Source organism: Bos indicus x Bos taurus, chromosome 5, assembly GCF_003369695.1.
Source record: "Bos indicus x Bos taurus breed Angus x Brahman F1 hybrid chromosome 5, Bos_hybrid_MaternalHap_v2.0, whole genome shotgun sequence".
Lineage (NCBI taxonomy): Eukaryota > Metazoa > Chordata > Mammalia > Artiodactyla > Bovidae > Bos > Bos indicus x Bos taurus.
In genome coordinates this window covers 9,036,415-9,052,406 of record NC_040080.1, presented here as the reverse complement: position 1 = coordinate 9,052,406, position 15,992 = coordinate 9,036,415, and the positions used below count along the sequence as shown (strand labels likewise).

At 51.5% G+C, this 15,992-nt stretch overlaps 1 protein-coding gene across 1 annotated transcript in view; it reads left to right on the top strand.

Annotated features, from left to right (window-relative positions):
* Positions 1 to 15,992, top strand: part of CACNA1I (calcium voltage-gated channel subunit alpha1 I) — a 115,248-nt gene that overhangs the window by 14,036 nt on the left and 85,220 nt on the right. The window contains exons 2-3 of the mRNA XM_027540726.1: positions 4,551 to 4,662; positions 6,178 to 6,311. Of these exons, the coding sequence (XP_027396527.1) occupies positions 4,551 to 4,662; positions 6,178 to 6,311 (246 nt within the window). The remainder of the gene's footprint in view (positions 1 to 4,550; positions 4,663 to 6,177; positions 6,312 to 15,992) is intronic.

Below are 15,992 nucleotides of genomic sequence, written 5' to 3'. Positions count from 1 at the left end.
CCAGTCACTCTTCTCTTTAGGAAGTGGCGGGTTCAAGGGGGCCCCTGGCATCGTAGCTTTGCTGGTGGCTCTGTCCTACCAGGTGACACCCCAGCTTCTTAAGACAGCAGCCAGGCATGGGGTGGAGATGGTCCTGGTCTGGCTCAGCTCTTGCTGGGGACTTTGAGGCTGGCACCCTCTCCTCACTGGCTTCCTCTCCCATCCTCTCCTACACCATCTCCTTCCTTCCTAGTCAGAGTGAGTGAGTGAGTGAGTGAGTGAAGTCGCTCAGTCGTGTCTGACTCTTTGCAACCCCATGGACTGTAGCCTACCAGGCTCCTCTGTCCATGGGGTTTTCCAAGCAAGAACACTGGAGTGGATTGCCATTTCCTTCTCCAGGAGATCTTCCCGACACAGGGATTGAACCCGGGTCTCCCGCATTGTAGGCAGATGCTTTACCGTCTAAGCCACCAGGGAAGTCTCCCAGTCGGAAGGGAAAAGCAAATATTCCACTGAGCATGTGCCAGTCCAGGCCCTGTTCCCTGAGGCCACAGCATGTGGCTGAGAACATGGGGTTTGGAGTCAGGAGAAGCATGTTCAAATCCTGACTTTGCCACATACCAGCCATGGTATGACCCTAGGTGGCTGTGGCTGGAGCCCTGGAGCCAATGCTGGTGCCTCAGTTTCCTCATCTGTAAAATGGAGTAACAGTAGCACCTGCCAGTTGAGGGGACTCGGCTGAAGGTGAAGGACGACTCTCCAAGTTGTTGATTGATTGTATTTAAAGCCTGTGAGTGAAGGTTCAGTCCTTGGGAGGCAGCCATGGTCTAAAGGGTTTGTGATCGCATCTCTTGTCCTTACTCAAGGTCATGTTAAGTAATCAGCAGATAACACCAGTCTGAGATTCTCAGTCCTTTGCTGGTGAGGTGGCTTTTTTTTTCGCCCAAAGTCAAAGAATGAGAAACCCTGGACCCTGTTATAGAAGAGGTGGACAAGGATAGGGGCTTCCCTGTTGCACATACATGACAAGCCCTGGTTCTTGTCCACGATCACATGGGTTCTGTGTTCTGGGGCCTCTGGGGTCCCTTCCTCATGTGCTTACTGTAAGGTTTAAATGACATATTATTAATATTTGCTATTTCATTAGAAAAGTGAAAAGCTCAGGGACCCTGTGGCTGGGGAGTCTCTTTCCTGAGGGTCACTTCCGCTCCAGGGTCATCGTGTCCCTGGGATGCTCTCTGCCCCTCTGTGTCCCCTCTGTGCAGTGGGGATGGGATCAGGGGCTCTCTGAGGGCCGGGATGGGGTTGTTCTGTGGCAAAGGTCACCTGGAGAGGCGTGAGGGTCTGGGCGGCCAAGGGGGCAGAGTGGCAGGGCCCTAACCACAGAGCCTTGGGTGCCGGCGGGGCCCTGAGCTTCGCACCAGCTTCCCACCTGGAGCTGGCACCCAGGCCCCAGCCTGCCCTGTTACCCAGCAATCCTGTACCACCCTCTCTGGGCCTCTGTCCTCTCTTGTGCTGTCCCAGAGTCCCGGAGCTCTGCTTGACGGCTTTCAGAATTGCCCGGTGCTTGTGACTAACGATGGCAGCTCTGGGCGCTGGGCCAGGCCCTTCACGCCTTCCACCACTCTCCTTCCCCGCGCCACGTGGTCTGGTTTAACTTCAAGGAGGGCTTATGCCTTTGATCCCCGAGCCAGTGGGGAGTGTGTCAGGATCTGCAGACAGCGATGCCCGCTCTGGCCTGACTTCTGAGCCTCGCAGGCTCCTGGAAAGGGCCCAGCCCTGCCATCTGGGATTTCCCTGAGTGCCTTGGGGCAGGGCTGAGACTGTCCATCCCTGAAGCTGAGCCATCTAGAGGTGAAAGCCGCTCCATCTGCCCCTTTCGAGGGACGTGCACCAGAGGTGGCCCTGTGGCAGCGGCTCCGGCACCACTAAGTCAGACCGTTCGGGCATCTCATTGACTGTGACCTTGGCCAGGTCATTCCAGCTCTCCAGGCCATTTCTCCATCTGCTCCCTGTGGGCTATGAGAAGAGTTAGGGCCATGTCCCTAGGGGCCTGGCAGGCAGTAGTCATGACTACTGCCAAGTTCATTAACGCAATATGAGCTAGACCAGGTGGGTGGGGAGCACTTTGGGAAGGAGGCTGAGCCACCACTAGGTGAGTGGGGAAAGGTGCTTCAGGAAAGCTTCCAGAAGAGGTGACAGATGACCTGGGCTGTGAAGGATGAGTAGGAGTTTGCCTGGTAAAGTTGGTAGAAAGATATGCATGTTGGTAGAAAGGTATGCATGCATATCTCATTCAAAGGGTATAATTGGGGACAGCAAGAAGTTCAGTGCATGCCAAGGCTGGCGGGAGAGGCCAGAAGAGTTCATTGAGGTCAGAGTGTAGGAGGCTGTGGGTGTCAGGCTAGGGAGGCTGGAAGGCTTTTGAATAGGGGAGAGGTCTAATCAGAATTGGACTTCAGCCAGATTAATTTGGCGATGACGAAATGGGGCAAGAACAGCAGGCTCTGTTTTTGTAGCTCAGCTCTGCCTTTTTCCAGCTAGGGTCCTTGGGCAAAATTGTGTTCCCCTTTGTGACTCTGTTTCCTCACTTGTAACTGGGGCTTGTAATAGGGCTGGAGGATTAAATGCGATAATGCTTGCAAAGAGCTTGGATAGTATTGGCCACACAACAAACACCTCGGGATTGTATGCAGGGCAGATTGGAGCGGCAGAGACCAGAGCTGGAGGCCAGCAGGGAGGCTGGGCAGGGCTCAGGTGAGAGGTGCTGAAGATGAGCTGAGGCCTCAGAGGCTGGCAAGGAAAGACACGGGCAGAGACAAGCCCTGCATCACAGAGGAGAGCAGGTCTGGGGTGAATCTCAGCTCCAGCGCTTCCCAGCTGTGTGAGCTGGGAGAGGCCCCTCATTTCTCTGAACCTCAGTTTTCCTAATCCGTAAAATGGGTCTGCCGACCCCCACTGCTCAGGGCCTTGGTGAGGAAGAAGTGGGAGTGCCAGGTTCCTGGAAGACACCTGCCAAGTGCACTTTGAACTTGAAGCTGGCAGGAAGGGCAAAGGGAGCAGAAGAGGTGGCTGGAAGGAGAGAGAGCACGACAGGCCAGGGGAAAAGGCAAAGAGGATGGGGGACGTTTGCTGGTAATTAGAACGTTTGAACTTCAAAAAAGTTAATTAATGATGAAGCTGCTGCTGGAGCGATGCTCAGGCTAGAAGGGGGCCCTGGCAACGACTGAAGTTAATTACAGGCTGTGGCGGGAGAGTGGCAGAGGTTTGAGGGGGCAGGAAGGAGCAGAGTTGGGGCAAGGAGGGTCTGACAGGGAGGCGGGAGGGAAGGCAGTATCCCAAGGTGAGCAAGGACCGGGGATGGGAGGGAAGCGGTTGCCAAGGAAACCAGGTCAATCTTCCATTAAGCAAGAGATCCTCACCCCACTGCTGGGTGGGGTCTGGCTGAGAGTCTGACTGGCATTGCTGCATCTGAGCTCAGAGAAAGGGCTTTGAAATTGAGGGGCCAGAGCTTTCATGTGGGGACACTCAAGAATCTTTGGGTGTCAGAGTGGGCAGCACCTAGAGAGGTTTACTCAATCAGACAGACATTTATTTTGCTCCTCCTAGATGCTTGGCACTGTTGGGGCATGAATGCCACCCCCCTGTCCCCTTGGAATGTAGGTTCTAGCCTTGGATAAAGACAATGAGCCTGCCAGCAAGTTAACCCATAAATGACCCAGGCCCTCAGGCCCTTCTGGGTTCTGGCTCCCCTGATTCCCTTGGGGGCTTGGGGATTCTAGGTTTGGGAGGGAGGGATGGGGCTGAACATCAGTGGGCTGTGTTCTAAGATTGAGCAGGAACCAGCCAGGAAGGAGCAAGGTGTTAGAGAGGAGAGCAGCCTGGCCTGGAAAGCCCACTCACCCGCGTCTAAGCATGTGCCCTTGAGGCCTGGCCCAGGCTGCTGGCTGCAGGAGCCTTTCTGCCTGGACAGGCCTGAGGAGGCTGAGCCCCACCCTGACTTGTGCAGGGGTCGGGGGGAGCCCAGGCACAGACCTGCTGGAGTCTGGCAATGAGCTGTAACCCAGCCACAGGAGAGGAGAGAAGTACAGGGTGTCTGGCCAGTCTTAGCCATGCTGGATGGACGCTCTGCAGGGTTCAGCTCCAGGGCTTGGGTAGAGATGGAGGGGGTGTGGGTGGAGGAGGGGAGGGATGGTCAGAGAAGGGAGGCAGTGACAGTCAGAGGAAGAAAGTCAGAGTTAGAGAGGCTGGGAGAGTCTGGAGATGGTCCCCCAGTCAGGTCTCTGGGGACCTCTTCCTTTCTGGTTCTGGGGAAGTTCAGGCTGGGGCAAAGAGGTCAGGGGAGGGCCATGGGGAGGGCATCCTGGCAGATGGTGGCTTAGTGGAGTTCAGGTTCTCTGGTGGGTTTGGCCATGTCTGTTGTGAGGAGTCGGGGTAGGCTGTTTAAAAGGTCTTTGAAAATATAGGCACTGACCCACCAGGGGAGGCACCTGGGGGACAATGGGGTGGATATCTGTGTTGGTGGTGGGGGAGTGGCCCCCCAGCTGTTGTGTCCTTGACTTGGTGCGCACATGGTTTGAATGTATCAGCATGCTGGTGATCCTGCTGAACTGCGTGACCCTCGGCATGTACCAGCCGTGCGACGACATGGACTGCCTGTCAGAGCGCTGCAAGATCCTGCAGGTGAGGCCGGCTGCCCCGCCCCGCCCCGCCCTCAGGCCCCGCCCATCCTAGCTAGGCCCCGCCCCGCCCCTCCCACTCACTGCCAGCTGGTCCTACCTGCGTCTCTTCCATCCTCTCTCCCTCCCGTCCTCTCCTCTCTGTCTCGAGACCTCTGCCCTAGTCCATGCCCTTCCTTTTCTCCCATCTCCAACTTTCTCCTGGTCTCCCCATCCCCAACCCACTATCCAGTAAAGCACAAGTGACCTGACACTCCCTGAAGAAAGCCTTGCCCTTCACGCCCAGTGATCGGGATAAAGGCCGAGCTCCATCACTATGCTGATGCCGTTAGGAGCCGCCTCCTGGACCTCTCCTATTCTCATCTCACAGAGATCCCAGGTGGAGGCCTGACCTTTGGCCCCTGTGGCACATGTACACCTGTAGTGCAGGGTGTTAGGTCTATACCCATTTTACAGATGTGGAAACATCTAATTCTGTCTCCCTTAGAAACTCAGATTCCTCCTGAGAGGAACTGCCCTCTGCTTCCTGTGTTCCCACAGGACTCAGAGGTTCCCAAGCAGCCCAGTTTCTCCGATTCCTTTGGGGGTACATGTTCAAGATCCAGACCCCTGGCCCATACAAAACCTACAGAATTAGAATCTCTGAGGTGGGTCTGGGGTCCAAGTGGGTAACAAGCTCCTGGGCCGGCCCCAGGGTCCTGGGTGGAGTTAGAACCCATTATTAACCTCAGTGAGTACTAGACTGGCTTCCCTACTAGGTGGTGAATTTAGCGAGCATTCATCTCTGGGCCCCCAACACTCAGCCTATGAGCTACCCAGAGAAGGTGCTCAGTGTCCATTTGCTGAATTGAATTGTCTTCAACCTTCATTGATTCTGGAAAGAGGGATTCCACCCAGGTCCCATCCTCAGCAAATAGACGCTCACAGAGCCCGTGATTGTGGCCATATTTGGGGCCTTCCTTTCCGAGCAGAGGAAGACATCACAGGGACCTGTGCCCACTGCAGGTGTCAGGCCTATTTTGAGAAAGCTCCTTCCGTGTGTGTTTAGGAGTCAGGGAGACCTGAGTGTCATTTCTTCCCTTCACTGCTGTGGGAACTGTGGCGAGTTTCTGAAGCAGTCTGAGATCCCGGTTCCTCATCTGTAAAATGGCAGCATTCAAGGAGTCACTCAGAGAACTGAAGAGAGAATGCAGGGCAAAGGTCTAGCCCAGGGCATGGCAATTATTAGGGAGACCCCCCTTTGCCCACTCCCATCTGGGTCCCTTGTCATTATGCTTGCTTTTAGGGAACAAATAGAGGGGGCTGGAAAACCCTGGGCAGTCTCCTCCTCTGTGAAATGAATGCCTTGGACTAGGATCTCTGAGGTTCTCTCCCGGACCAGGAGAAGATGTTTCCAGGTCTCTCCCTGGGCCCGGGTGTCCATCCCCATGTTCCCACCTCACACCGTGGCTCCAACGCTGCGTCCTGATCTGGGACCTCACGCTGTCCCTTGCTTCTTGTCTTCCTCCTGCCCCTGCAGGTCTTCGATGACTTCATCTTTGTCTTCTTTGCCATGGAGATGGTGCTCAAGATGGTGGCCCTGGGCATTTTTGGCAAGAAGTGCTACCTTGGGGACACATGGAACCGACTGGATTTCTTCATTGTCATGGCAGGGTAGGTAGACCATATCAGACAGGTCCTAGCCCCTGATGCATGCCAGACATCATGTAAATAATCTCTGGGGCTTCTGGGTAATAATGAAGAAGCTGTGTGTTATTGTCTGGATTCTTCCTGGGCCTCTCTGATGGAAGGAATGATGTCCCTTCCCTGAATGGCCTGGACAAACAGACATTCCTTCCCCCTCATTCTGGTGAACTGTGTGTCTTCCTGCACTGTCAGCTGATACTGGATCTGTTTTACACTAACTAACTGTGACCTTAAGAAAGCTACTTAACCTCTCTAAACCTCAGTGACCTCATCTGTGAAATGGGGATAATGTATAACGAAGGCCAGCTCCATTAAAGTGAGCACCCAACAAATGTGAGCTATTATTATTATCATCCTAGATCACTTAGCAAGTTAGAGATCCAGCACAGACTCTACTGTCTGACTCCAAACTGTGGTTATTTCTGCCAAGATGTTAGCTATAGTCAGAAAGAGGTCAGGGGACAACTTAAACTGTTTGGAGCATCTTGGATTCTGCTCTGTGCCTTGTCCTTCCTTTCCTGGGTTAAGCCAGGCTGGTGGCCCATCCACACATTCATTCCACAGTCAGCAGTTGACTGAGCTCCTACTAAGTGTCAGCACTGTCTTCAATGCAGGGCAGGAAGGATGGCAAATCTAGACATAAACTTTATCCTTCCCAAGTACCATCTGGAGAGAGGCATTCAGCAGCTACATGGGTGAGCATGCCACATGCTGAGACCAGGGCCCTGGGAAAGAGTTATGATTCTCTGAGAGCATCTTTGGGCCAGGCTGGGGGCTTGGGGATTTGACGACTTGCCTGAGGAGGTGACGCACACACAACAGCTGGAAGATAGACAGGTGTTAACCATGCCCAGTAATGGTCAATATGGCAGAAGTGAAAAGCAGGGACAAAAAGGCTAGAGACCCACGAGTGTGTGTGTGAGTGTGTACACGTGTCAGTGACCTTGAGAGCATGTGCATTTATTTGCATACATGTGTGTGCCAAGATATGTGTGTGATGCCCTTGAGAAGTTGCAGGGAGGGTGGCCAGGCACGTGGCTGAGATGGGAAGTCAGTATCACCATGTACACACTGAATTCTGCGGATGTGTCCTGAAGGGCCGTGGGTTGCTCACTGGTGTTCTTTAGAATGTGACAGTACCCTGTCCTCAGCGCTGTATTCAGTTCCACAGCCACATTATCAGTGACGATGTAGACCAAATTAGAAGTTAAACTGGGTCCCTACGTGGGAGCTGTGTCACCCTCTTTGTCAGATTCTTCCTTCTCATTCTCATCTTGGTTTGGCTGGAGGACATCCTTAAGTAGTTTTGTTTTTTAGAGAGTTCATTTGGGTTTTCCCATCACATGTTAAGGAAAAATCCGAACGAACTTTTTGACCAACTCAATAAAAAGAAAAGGTGCTTGGATAGTGTCGTTTTTCAGTCTTGCCTGTCCACGCATATATCCCTTTGACCTTGGTGGGTGAAGGGCAGTTTTTGTCTGCACTGCACTGGACTCGAAGTTTTTCTCCCTCAGAGCCCTGTGTGTGGTACTGTCCAAATCGACACCATATATTGCAGCCGAGGCCACTATAGATCTGGTTCTTCTTTGTTGGGAGAAACCTGCTTTTTCTTTGCTAGAAGCTTGAAAGTTTTCTCCTTACCTTCAGAATTCAGACATTTCACAAGGGCAGGTGTTAAGTGAAGGATCGCTTCTGGTGGGGCCTTTTGGAACTCAAGACTTGTGCATCCTTCAGGTCAGAAAAAAATTATTCTGTATCTTGTTTGGTGACTGGCCATTCTTCTCTGCTCTCTCCTAGAATTCCCAGTAAGTGGTTATTTCCATCATCTCTCTATTCTCTGCATGTTTCGTTCACCTCTCTTACAGATTTCATCTGTACTAAGAATTCCTTGACTTGGCCTTCTGAATCACTATCAATGTCCTTTTCTCAATTTACTGCCCCTAATGGAAGTGCTCATCTCCTCTGTGTCTTTTTAATTCTCAGGATCGCTTGTTGCTCTTGAATTTCTTATTTTTCAGAGCAGCTTGTTTTTATGGATGCAATATTCACTCACATCTCTTCGTAGATACAAATTAGGCTTTACTGATCCTGAAGTCAAAGTATAATTTCCAGAAAGTTAAAAAAAATTACCCTCACACAAATCTTAGAAGGAACATGTATATTACAGATTTATTCGACTCATTAATGAGGAATCAGCAGGATGGTAATCGTCAGAACCAGAAAAACAGGCAATGGAAAAAAAAACCTGGGGATATGAGGTGCTTAGAATCAAAGCTGGTTAATGGCCTTATAGGGTCATAAAACCGTAATCTTTGGGGTTATCTTTTTATATTGGGCAGAAACCACTTACAAATACCTCCAAGTTCACATGTAATTTCATAGCAGCCAGACCTTTAATTAACAGTAAAGAGTGAATCAGAACAAGGTGTGTTCCCCCAGATAATGAAATAATCTTTAGATGGGTCTGTTAAATAATGCTCCAAATGATATCACGAGAAATGCTGCCCTTCCTTTGCCGAAGTTCCAAATTTTAGGATGATTTTTCTTAACTCCTGTTTCAGGGAAGTCATTTGTTTTGCTGGCTCCACTGACTGCCTCCCATGAGTGCCCCCGCTCTGCCCTTTTGCCTTGAAGAGTCTCCTCTATTGCTTAGCGGTTCCCCTCTGTCTGCTCATATTTATAAAAAAAGACAATAAAGATCTAAACTGAGTGGTCTAAGGACCTGGGCTGGCTTCAGCATTGTGGCGAGGTCTCCGTTTGACATCTTCTCTTAGTCTTTGGGGTGGAGATGGGGCGGGGATGGGGTCCACAGGTCAGCAGCCTCCTGGGGGGTCAGGGAGGGCTGGGTACATGTGCAGCCCCATAGGGCCCCATACTTGGGTTAATGCTCTGCTTTCATCAGTTTGAAATTCTTTTTTCTTTTTCTAGTGGTTGCTGGTCTTCCACAATGGAATTCTTTCTTTGAAAATTTTTTTATTGGAGGATAGTTGCTTTACAATGTTGTGTGGGTTTCTGCTGTATCAGCAAAGTGAATCAGCCATATGTATACATATATCCTCTCTCTTTTGGATTTTCTTCCCATTCAGGTCGCCACAGAGCACTGAGTGGAGTTCTCTGTGCTACACAGGAGGTTCTCGTTAGTTACCTGTTTTAGACATGGAAGCCCCATTTTATATGTAGCAACATATCTCTGTCAACCCCCATCTCCCGATTCTCCCCCCCACCCCTTCCCCACCTGGGTGTCTGTGCATTTCTTCTTTATGTCTGTGTCTCTATTTCTGCTTTGCAAACAGTTTCATCTATGCCTTTTTTCTAGATTCCGTATATGTGTGTTAACACGTAATATTTGCAATTCTCTTCATAAAAAGATTTCACTGTATATTATTTTTTCTTACTTTTGGCCGCGCTGAGTCTGTTGCTGTGTGCCTGCTTTCTCTAGTTTGGGCCAGCAGGGGCTCCGGTTGTAGTGCGTGGGGTACTCATTGCGGTGGCTTCTCTCATTTCGGAGCATAGCTGTAGATGCCTGGGCTTCGGTATTTGCAGCACATGGGCTCAGCAGTTGTGATCTTCCCGAACCAGAGATCCAACCTGCGTCCCCTGCATTGGCAGGCAGACTCTTAACCGCTGTATCACCAGAGAAGTTCTGAAATTCTTAATACATTTTGAACAGGGGCCCTACGTTTTCACTTAGCCCTGGGTCCTGGGAGTAATGTAGCCAGTCTTGGCTTGGCAGTGGGCTCAACAGAGACATTTTTGTGAGTCATGAACAGCCCCATGTGGGATGCTGGGAACTCTGGGTCCTTCCTGTCCTTTGTGCCTAGGGATGGTGTGGGTGCAGAAGGCAGGATGGGGAGCCCTAAGCCTGGGCTTCAGAGCCCAGCTCCCCCGACCCAGTCCCACCCAAGCCTGCAGCTATAAATGTCCTGTTTCCTGAGCAACAGGCTTGCCATCCTGAGGACGTTTTCTTCCTTCCTGCTCCTCCTTATCCCCAAATTACCGGCTCCCTTTTCAAGTGACAGAGGAGACAGAACCCCCACACTGGAAGGTGCCTGCAGAGGTCAGAGCCTTCACCTCCGTATCCAGTCAGCCCTGCTTGCGTGCTGCCACTGGGGGCAACTCACAAGGCAGCCAGTTGCAAACTGGGACAGCTTTTGTTTCCAGTCCCTAAGTTGTGTCCAACTCTTTGCGACCCCATGGACTGCAGCACGCCAGGCTTCCCTGTCCTTCACTGTCTCCTGGAGTTTGCTCAAACTCATGTCCAGCCTAATGTGCTGGAAAGTTCTTTCAAGGAGTTTGAAATTTGTCTTCCTGTAGCTCCCGCCCGATGGTAGATCTTGACACTTACTCATTGACAAAGTCAGCATTTATTGAGCACCTGCTGCACCCCAGGTGCTACGCAGGGAGCACATGAAAGGAACAAGACAGATGCTGCTGTGATTTCATAAAGCCCACGATCTAGGAAACAATATAAAACAGATAATAAAGTTCTAGATAAATTCTACTTGGGACCAAAGCCATTGCAGCAAAGTGTAGAGGGCCACGAGGGCATGGACTGGGTTTGTATACAGCTTCCTGAGGAAGAGAGGCTTGGGGGTAGGAGTTGCCCAGCAGGGGTTTGGGGAGGGTGTCATCAGTAGAGGGGATGGCACGCAGGGGGCCTGGAGGGGCTGTTTGAGGAAGAGGAGGCTGTCAGAGCCCAGGGACCCGTGGGATGGGTGGGTGGGTGCTGAGAGATGAGGCAGAGAGGGGGCAGGGGCCTGACCGTCCAGAGGTGTTAGTGGCTCAGTCGTGTCCGACTCTTTGCAACCCCATGAACTGTAGCCCACTAGGTTCTTCCATCCATGGAATTCTCCAGGCAAGAATACTGGAGTGGATTGCCATTGCGGCAGGGGTGTCCCCAAAAGACTCGTGACAGCCTTCACACATTCGAAAGCGGCTCATTTCCTCCCCGAGTCTCCCCTTCCCCACATAGAATGTTTCCAGCCTCTCCCACTGTTTGTCAAAGGAGGGGAGGTGGCCTCCCCTGCCGGACCTACTTTAGGCGGTCTTGGTCCCTGGCTGGGGGGAAGGACCCCGGCTTCCCACTGATGACTTGTGGGAGAGAAAAGGGATTGCCCTCTCCTGGGACCGGGTGGCAGTGTGGCCTGCGGAGGGGCTGTGCTCTCTGCCACCCCTAGGTTGTGTGCAGTCTCCAAGCCAGGCCTCTTCTACCCTGGAACTGAACACAGGTGATTTTTTAAAAAAACACACAAATACCCACCTTTGCATTTATTGTTATTAATTTCATCTTACAATGATCTCTTGGAGTCTTGTTTCCGTCACTCATTACATTTTCTTCCTGTGCTTGATCAGCCCAGGACAGTGAGGCCCTGGGCACCTCACTAGAGGCTCTTCCAGTGTGGACAAAGCCCCACTCATCAGTGGGCAATAGTGGAACCTACCTCATTGTGTTATTTAAGCTATGCTTCTCTGCCTTAGTCCATTAGGAGGTCATGAAATATTCAATGACATTCTCATTGAACTTGAGATTTTCTTTATCTATATATCTCCCTTGCTGCATCATACTGGTAATACTGCCACCTCCCTTAACCAAAAAAATAAAACCACATGAACTGGCTGTTGACAGCTGTGGAGAGGGGTCTGGGTTCCTCTGTTAAAGTCTTTCCCAAGAATTCTGATGACTGGTGTCTGGGAGGAGGGGTGGGTATGGTGAGCCAGGGCTGTAGGGCTGGGCTGGTAGGGACCTTTCTAGAATGAGTCTGAGCCAGTGCCTTTGCCAAGGTCATGGCTGGTGTGGGCCCCGCCTTGGAGGAGCTCAGGGAACAGGAGTGGCCTTGAGTCTGATGTCCCTTAAAAGTTTTGACTATGATGGTATCCTGGAGAAGGCCTTGGCGTGGAAAGTGAAGCTGCTGAAGGATAAGCATGAGCCGATCAGGAATGGGCTCTTAAACATATGTGCAACCTTGTACCCCTTCTCTCTGCTCCTTGAAATTAAGAGAGCCACAGGGTTACTGGGGCACAGGTTAAAATACAGATTCTGGGGCCTCATCCAGGGGATCCTGACCCAGCAGGTACAGAGGGCCTAGGCATCTGCATTTTATGCAAATGCCCAGGTGGATCTGGGTTCTTTTGACCCTCAGAGAGCCCCTCATCAGGAGTCCGAGTGGTGAGCATGATTCCCGGTTCTGGGAACCACAGGAAGGAGAAGAGGCCTGGGGAGGGCTCTGTCTCTGATCTGTGCCCAGGATCTGAATTAATTCTCAAGATAAGCAGATGTGCTCTGTCAGTGAAACAGTGGGGACTCGTAAAAATTTCTGTCATCGTTAATAATATTAACACGAATAGCGCTAACATCAGGCACTCTGCACCTTGGCCAGGGAGGAAGGAGGAGGGGCTGGGCCAGGATCTATCGTGCCCTGGAAATAGCTTCTCCCCAGAGTGCGTGGGGAGCAGCTTCTCCAACCCGACTCTTACAAGCTCTCGGGCAACAAAATGTCAATAAGAATTGTTCCTTATCCCTGAACTAGAGCTTTCTAAAGAGATCAGGCAGGCTTGTCCCCTCTGTGGTTGCTTGCTGAGAGTTCCTATTGTCCAAAGTGGCCCATCAGTGGGACTTTAAAAAGCAAAAGGAATTGAATCCTCTTAGGCATTATCCAGGTGAAAAAAAAATAAGAGCATCTACTGTTTGCGGAGTACTCACTGTAGGCCTGATGCTGTGCATTATCTGGCCTAATCTTCAGACTAGCACTGTGAGGGAGGCACTGTGGTCAGTTCCATTTCACAGATGAGCACAGCGACAGGGAGTGACCTGCCCGAGGTCACGACAGACCTGGTAAGGGGCAGAGCCAGGAGTTGCATCCAGGCAGCTTGGCTCCGTGGACTGGCATTGAATCCTGGTTCTCTGTAACTTGCTGGGTGTATCTGTCAGGGATGCATTGGACTGCAAGTTCACAGGACATCTGACCACAGCGCAAATGCTGGGATGTTTTTCCCGACATAACATGACGTTCTGAGGTCAGCGGTTACCAGTGATGGCTCTGTGATGTGGGGACTGACATCCTTGTGATTTTCCAGATCTTCTTTTCATGGGCACAAGGTGGCTGTTGAAGCTGTGGGCATCGTGTCTGCATTGAAGGCAGAAAGGGTGGAGGGAGACAGGACTATGCCAGCTGTGTGTATCTACTTGGATCTGGAAAACAACATTTTCTTTTCTAGATCCTTCCCCATCCCAGCACACTTGGCCAGAACTGGGTCTCATGGCTGTGCTTAGCTGCAAGGGAAGCTAGGAGAATAGAAAACATCATTGAATTTGGGTAAATCAATCAAGAATTGTTCCCTGGGGCTAGGCAAGATTGGAAAGAGAGAGAGTGCACTTTGGGTGGGCAACTCTCAGAGTCTGCCACCCTCTTCTCCTACAGTCTGTGTTTCTTCATTTGCTCTTGGCCAAAGCTGTGGCCCTACTACGTCTCCAAGCCCTAATTGGAGCCTCAGGAGCCCTGCCTGGGCTGTCTGGGGATGTACGTGATCTGCTGAGAAATCTAAAGTCAATTACTGACCCGTGTAATCTCCGCAGAGGCTGGTGCCCACTAGCAGACTTGCTGTGGTTACTGGTGTGAGAGGGTCACCCCTGGGCTGTTTCCAGAAGCCTTTGCTGCCTGCCCACCTCCTGCACGGCTCTATGTGCATGATCTCTGGTCAGGGAAGCACGGCACATGTCCGCAGGCCCAGGTAGAATCCTCTTGGTTCTATGAGTTTAGACCCTGACTTATCCTGGGCTCTATAGGTCTGTCTACTCCAGGACCTGCGTGCTCCAGGGCAAGGTCAAGGCCAAGGCCGAGCCTGCGTCCTGGAGCCCCTGGGACTTGGCTCCGGGGCCAGCACAGAGGGGAAGCTCCATATTTGTTCTGTTTCTTTGTGTCCCTGCGGAGCTGGGGCATCTGGGGCCATTTTCTTTTAGCTGAATTGGCCCTTGGGTGGGTGTGGACCTGGGAAGGTTCCAGGGAAAGTCCTGGTGTGGATGATTCTTCATTTGCATATGGAATAAAGTGGGCGGGAGAGACAGCATGATGATCACCACTCCGACCCGTTTCCATGGAAACAGGATGCTAGATGACATGGAGGACTGGGTAGGGGGTAAATCACCAGAGATTCTCAGGCTACAGGTTGACAAGCCAGACACCAGTCAGTCATAAATCAGTCAGGATTCTCTCAGTTTATATGAACAGGAAGCCTCTGAACCTTTTTTAAAGAAGCTTACTATCCCTTTTCCTGAAAGTCGAGGGGTCTCTGACTTTAGGACCCACTCAATCCAGAATCCTGAAAGATGTCACCAGGCAGTGTGTCCTCCCATCCTACAGCTCTTCTCAGTCCTCTGACCAAGGACTTCCATCCATGGCAGCTTTCCTCTGGTTTGGAGCAGGGTGGGCAGAAGAAGAGCACAACTCCTCCCTCCAGTTCAACAGAAAGACACCTCTGCTTCCTTAGCCACTCTAAGCAGAGTGGGAGAGAGCCTCGTTGGCTTGGATTGGCTGGAAAGGGTCATGTGCTCATCCCTGAGCCAATCAGTTCAGTTCAGTTCAGTCGCTCAGTCGTGTCCGACTCTTTGCGACCCCATGAATCGCAGCATGCCAGGCCTCCCTGTCCATCACCAACTCCCGGAGTTCACCCGAAGTCACGTCCATCGAGTAGGTGATGCCATCCAGCCATCTCATCCTCTGTCGTCCCCTTCTCCTCCTGCCCCCAATCCCTCCCAGCATCAGAGTCTTTTCCAATGAGTCAACTCTTTGCATGAGGTGGCCAAAGTACTGGAGTTTCAGCTTTAGCATTATTCCTTCCAATGAATACCCAGGACTGATATCCTTTAGAATGGACTGGTTGGAGCTCCTTGCAGTCCAAGGGACTCTCAAGAGTCTTCTCCAACACCACAGTTCAAAAGCATCAATTCTTCGGCATTCAGCTTTCTTCATAGTCGAACTCTCATATCCATACATGACCACAGGAAAAACCATAGCCTTGACTAGATGGACCTTTGTTGGCAAAGTAATGTCTCTGCTTTTCAGCCAATCACTGTAGCCTAAATGAGGCAGCACTCTGATTAGCCAGACCTAGGGCAAGGTCTATGCCCTGGGCCAGGTGTGAGGTTGACCTCTCTCATACCACATGGTCAGAGAGTGGGGAGGGTGCATTTGGCAAATCCCAGGACTGTTACCCTACAAGCAGAGAAGGAAGTTCCAGGTAGGCACAAATCAGTGATGATGCCTAGGTGGGTTGCCAGAACTCAGGTTTCCTGACTGGGTTGTGCTTTCTTACTCCCCCACTGTCCTGAGAACTTGAGGTTGTTAACCTCATTTCCCAACTGGGGAAATGGAAGCTCAGAGAGATCAGCAGCCTGTCTCAGGTCACACAGCCTGTAGGGACTGTGTGATGTGTTCAGGTTCTGGGGACAACTACATGCTGACTCACAACATGAAGGGTTTTACCCTTTCAGAGGCCAAAAGATCCCAGTTGCTCTGCCCTGGAGGACTTGGACGACCTCACCAGCTCTCAGAAGGATGTGGGATGAGTCCCGGAAGAGGGATTTTTTTCCCCTGAGGCTGTGGTGGAGCCAAAAGAATCCCTATCTGGTTTCCAGCAGCTGTGTCCACCGGC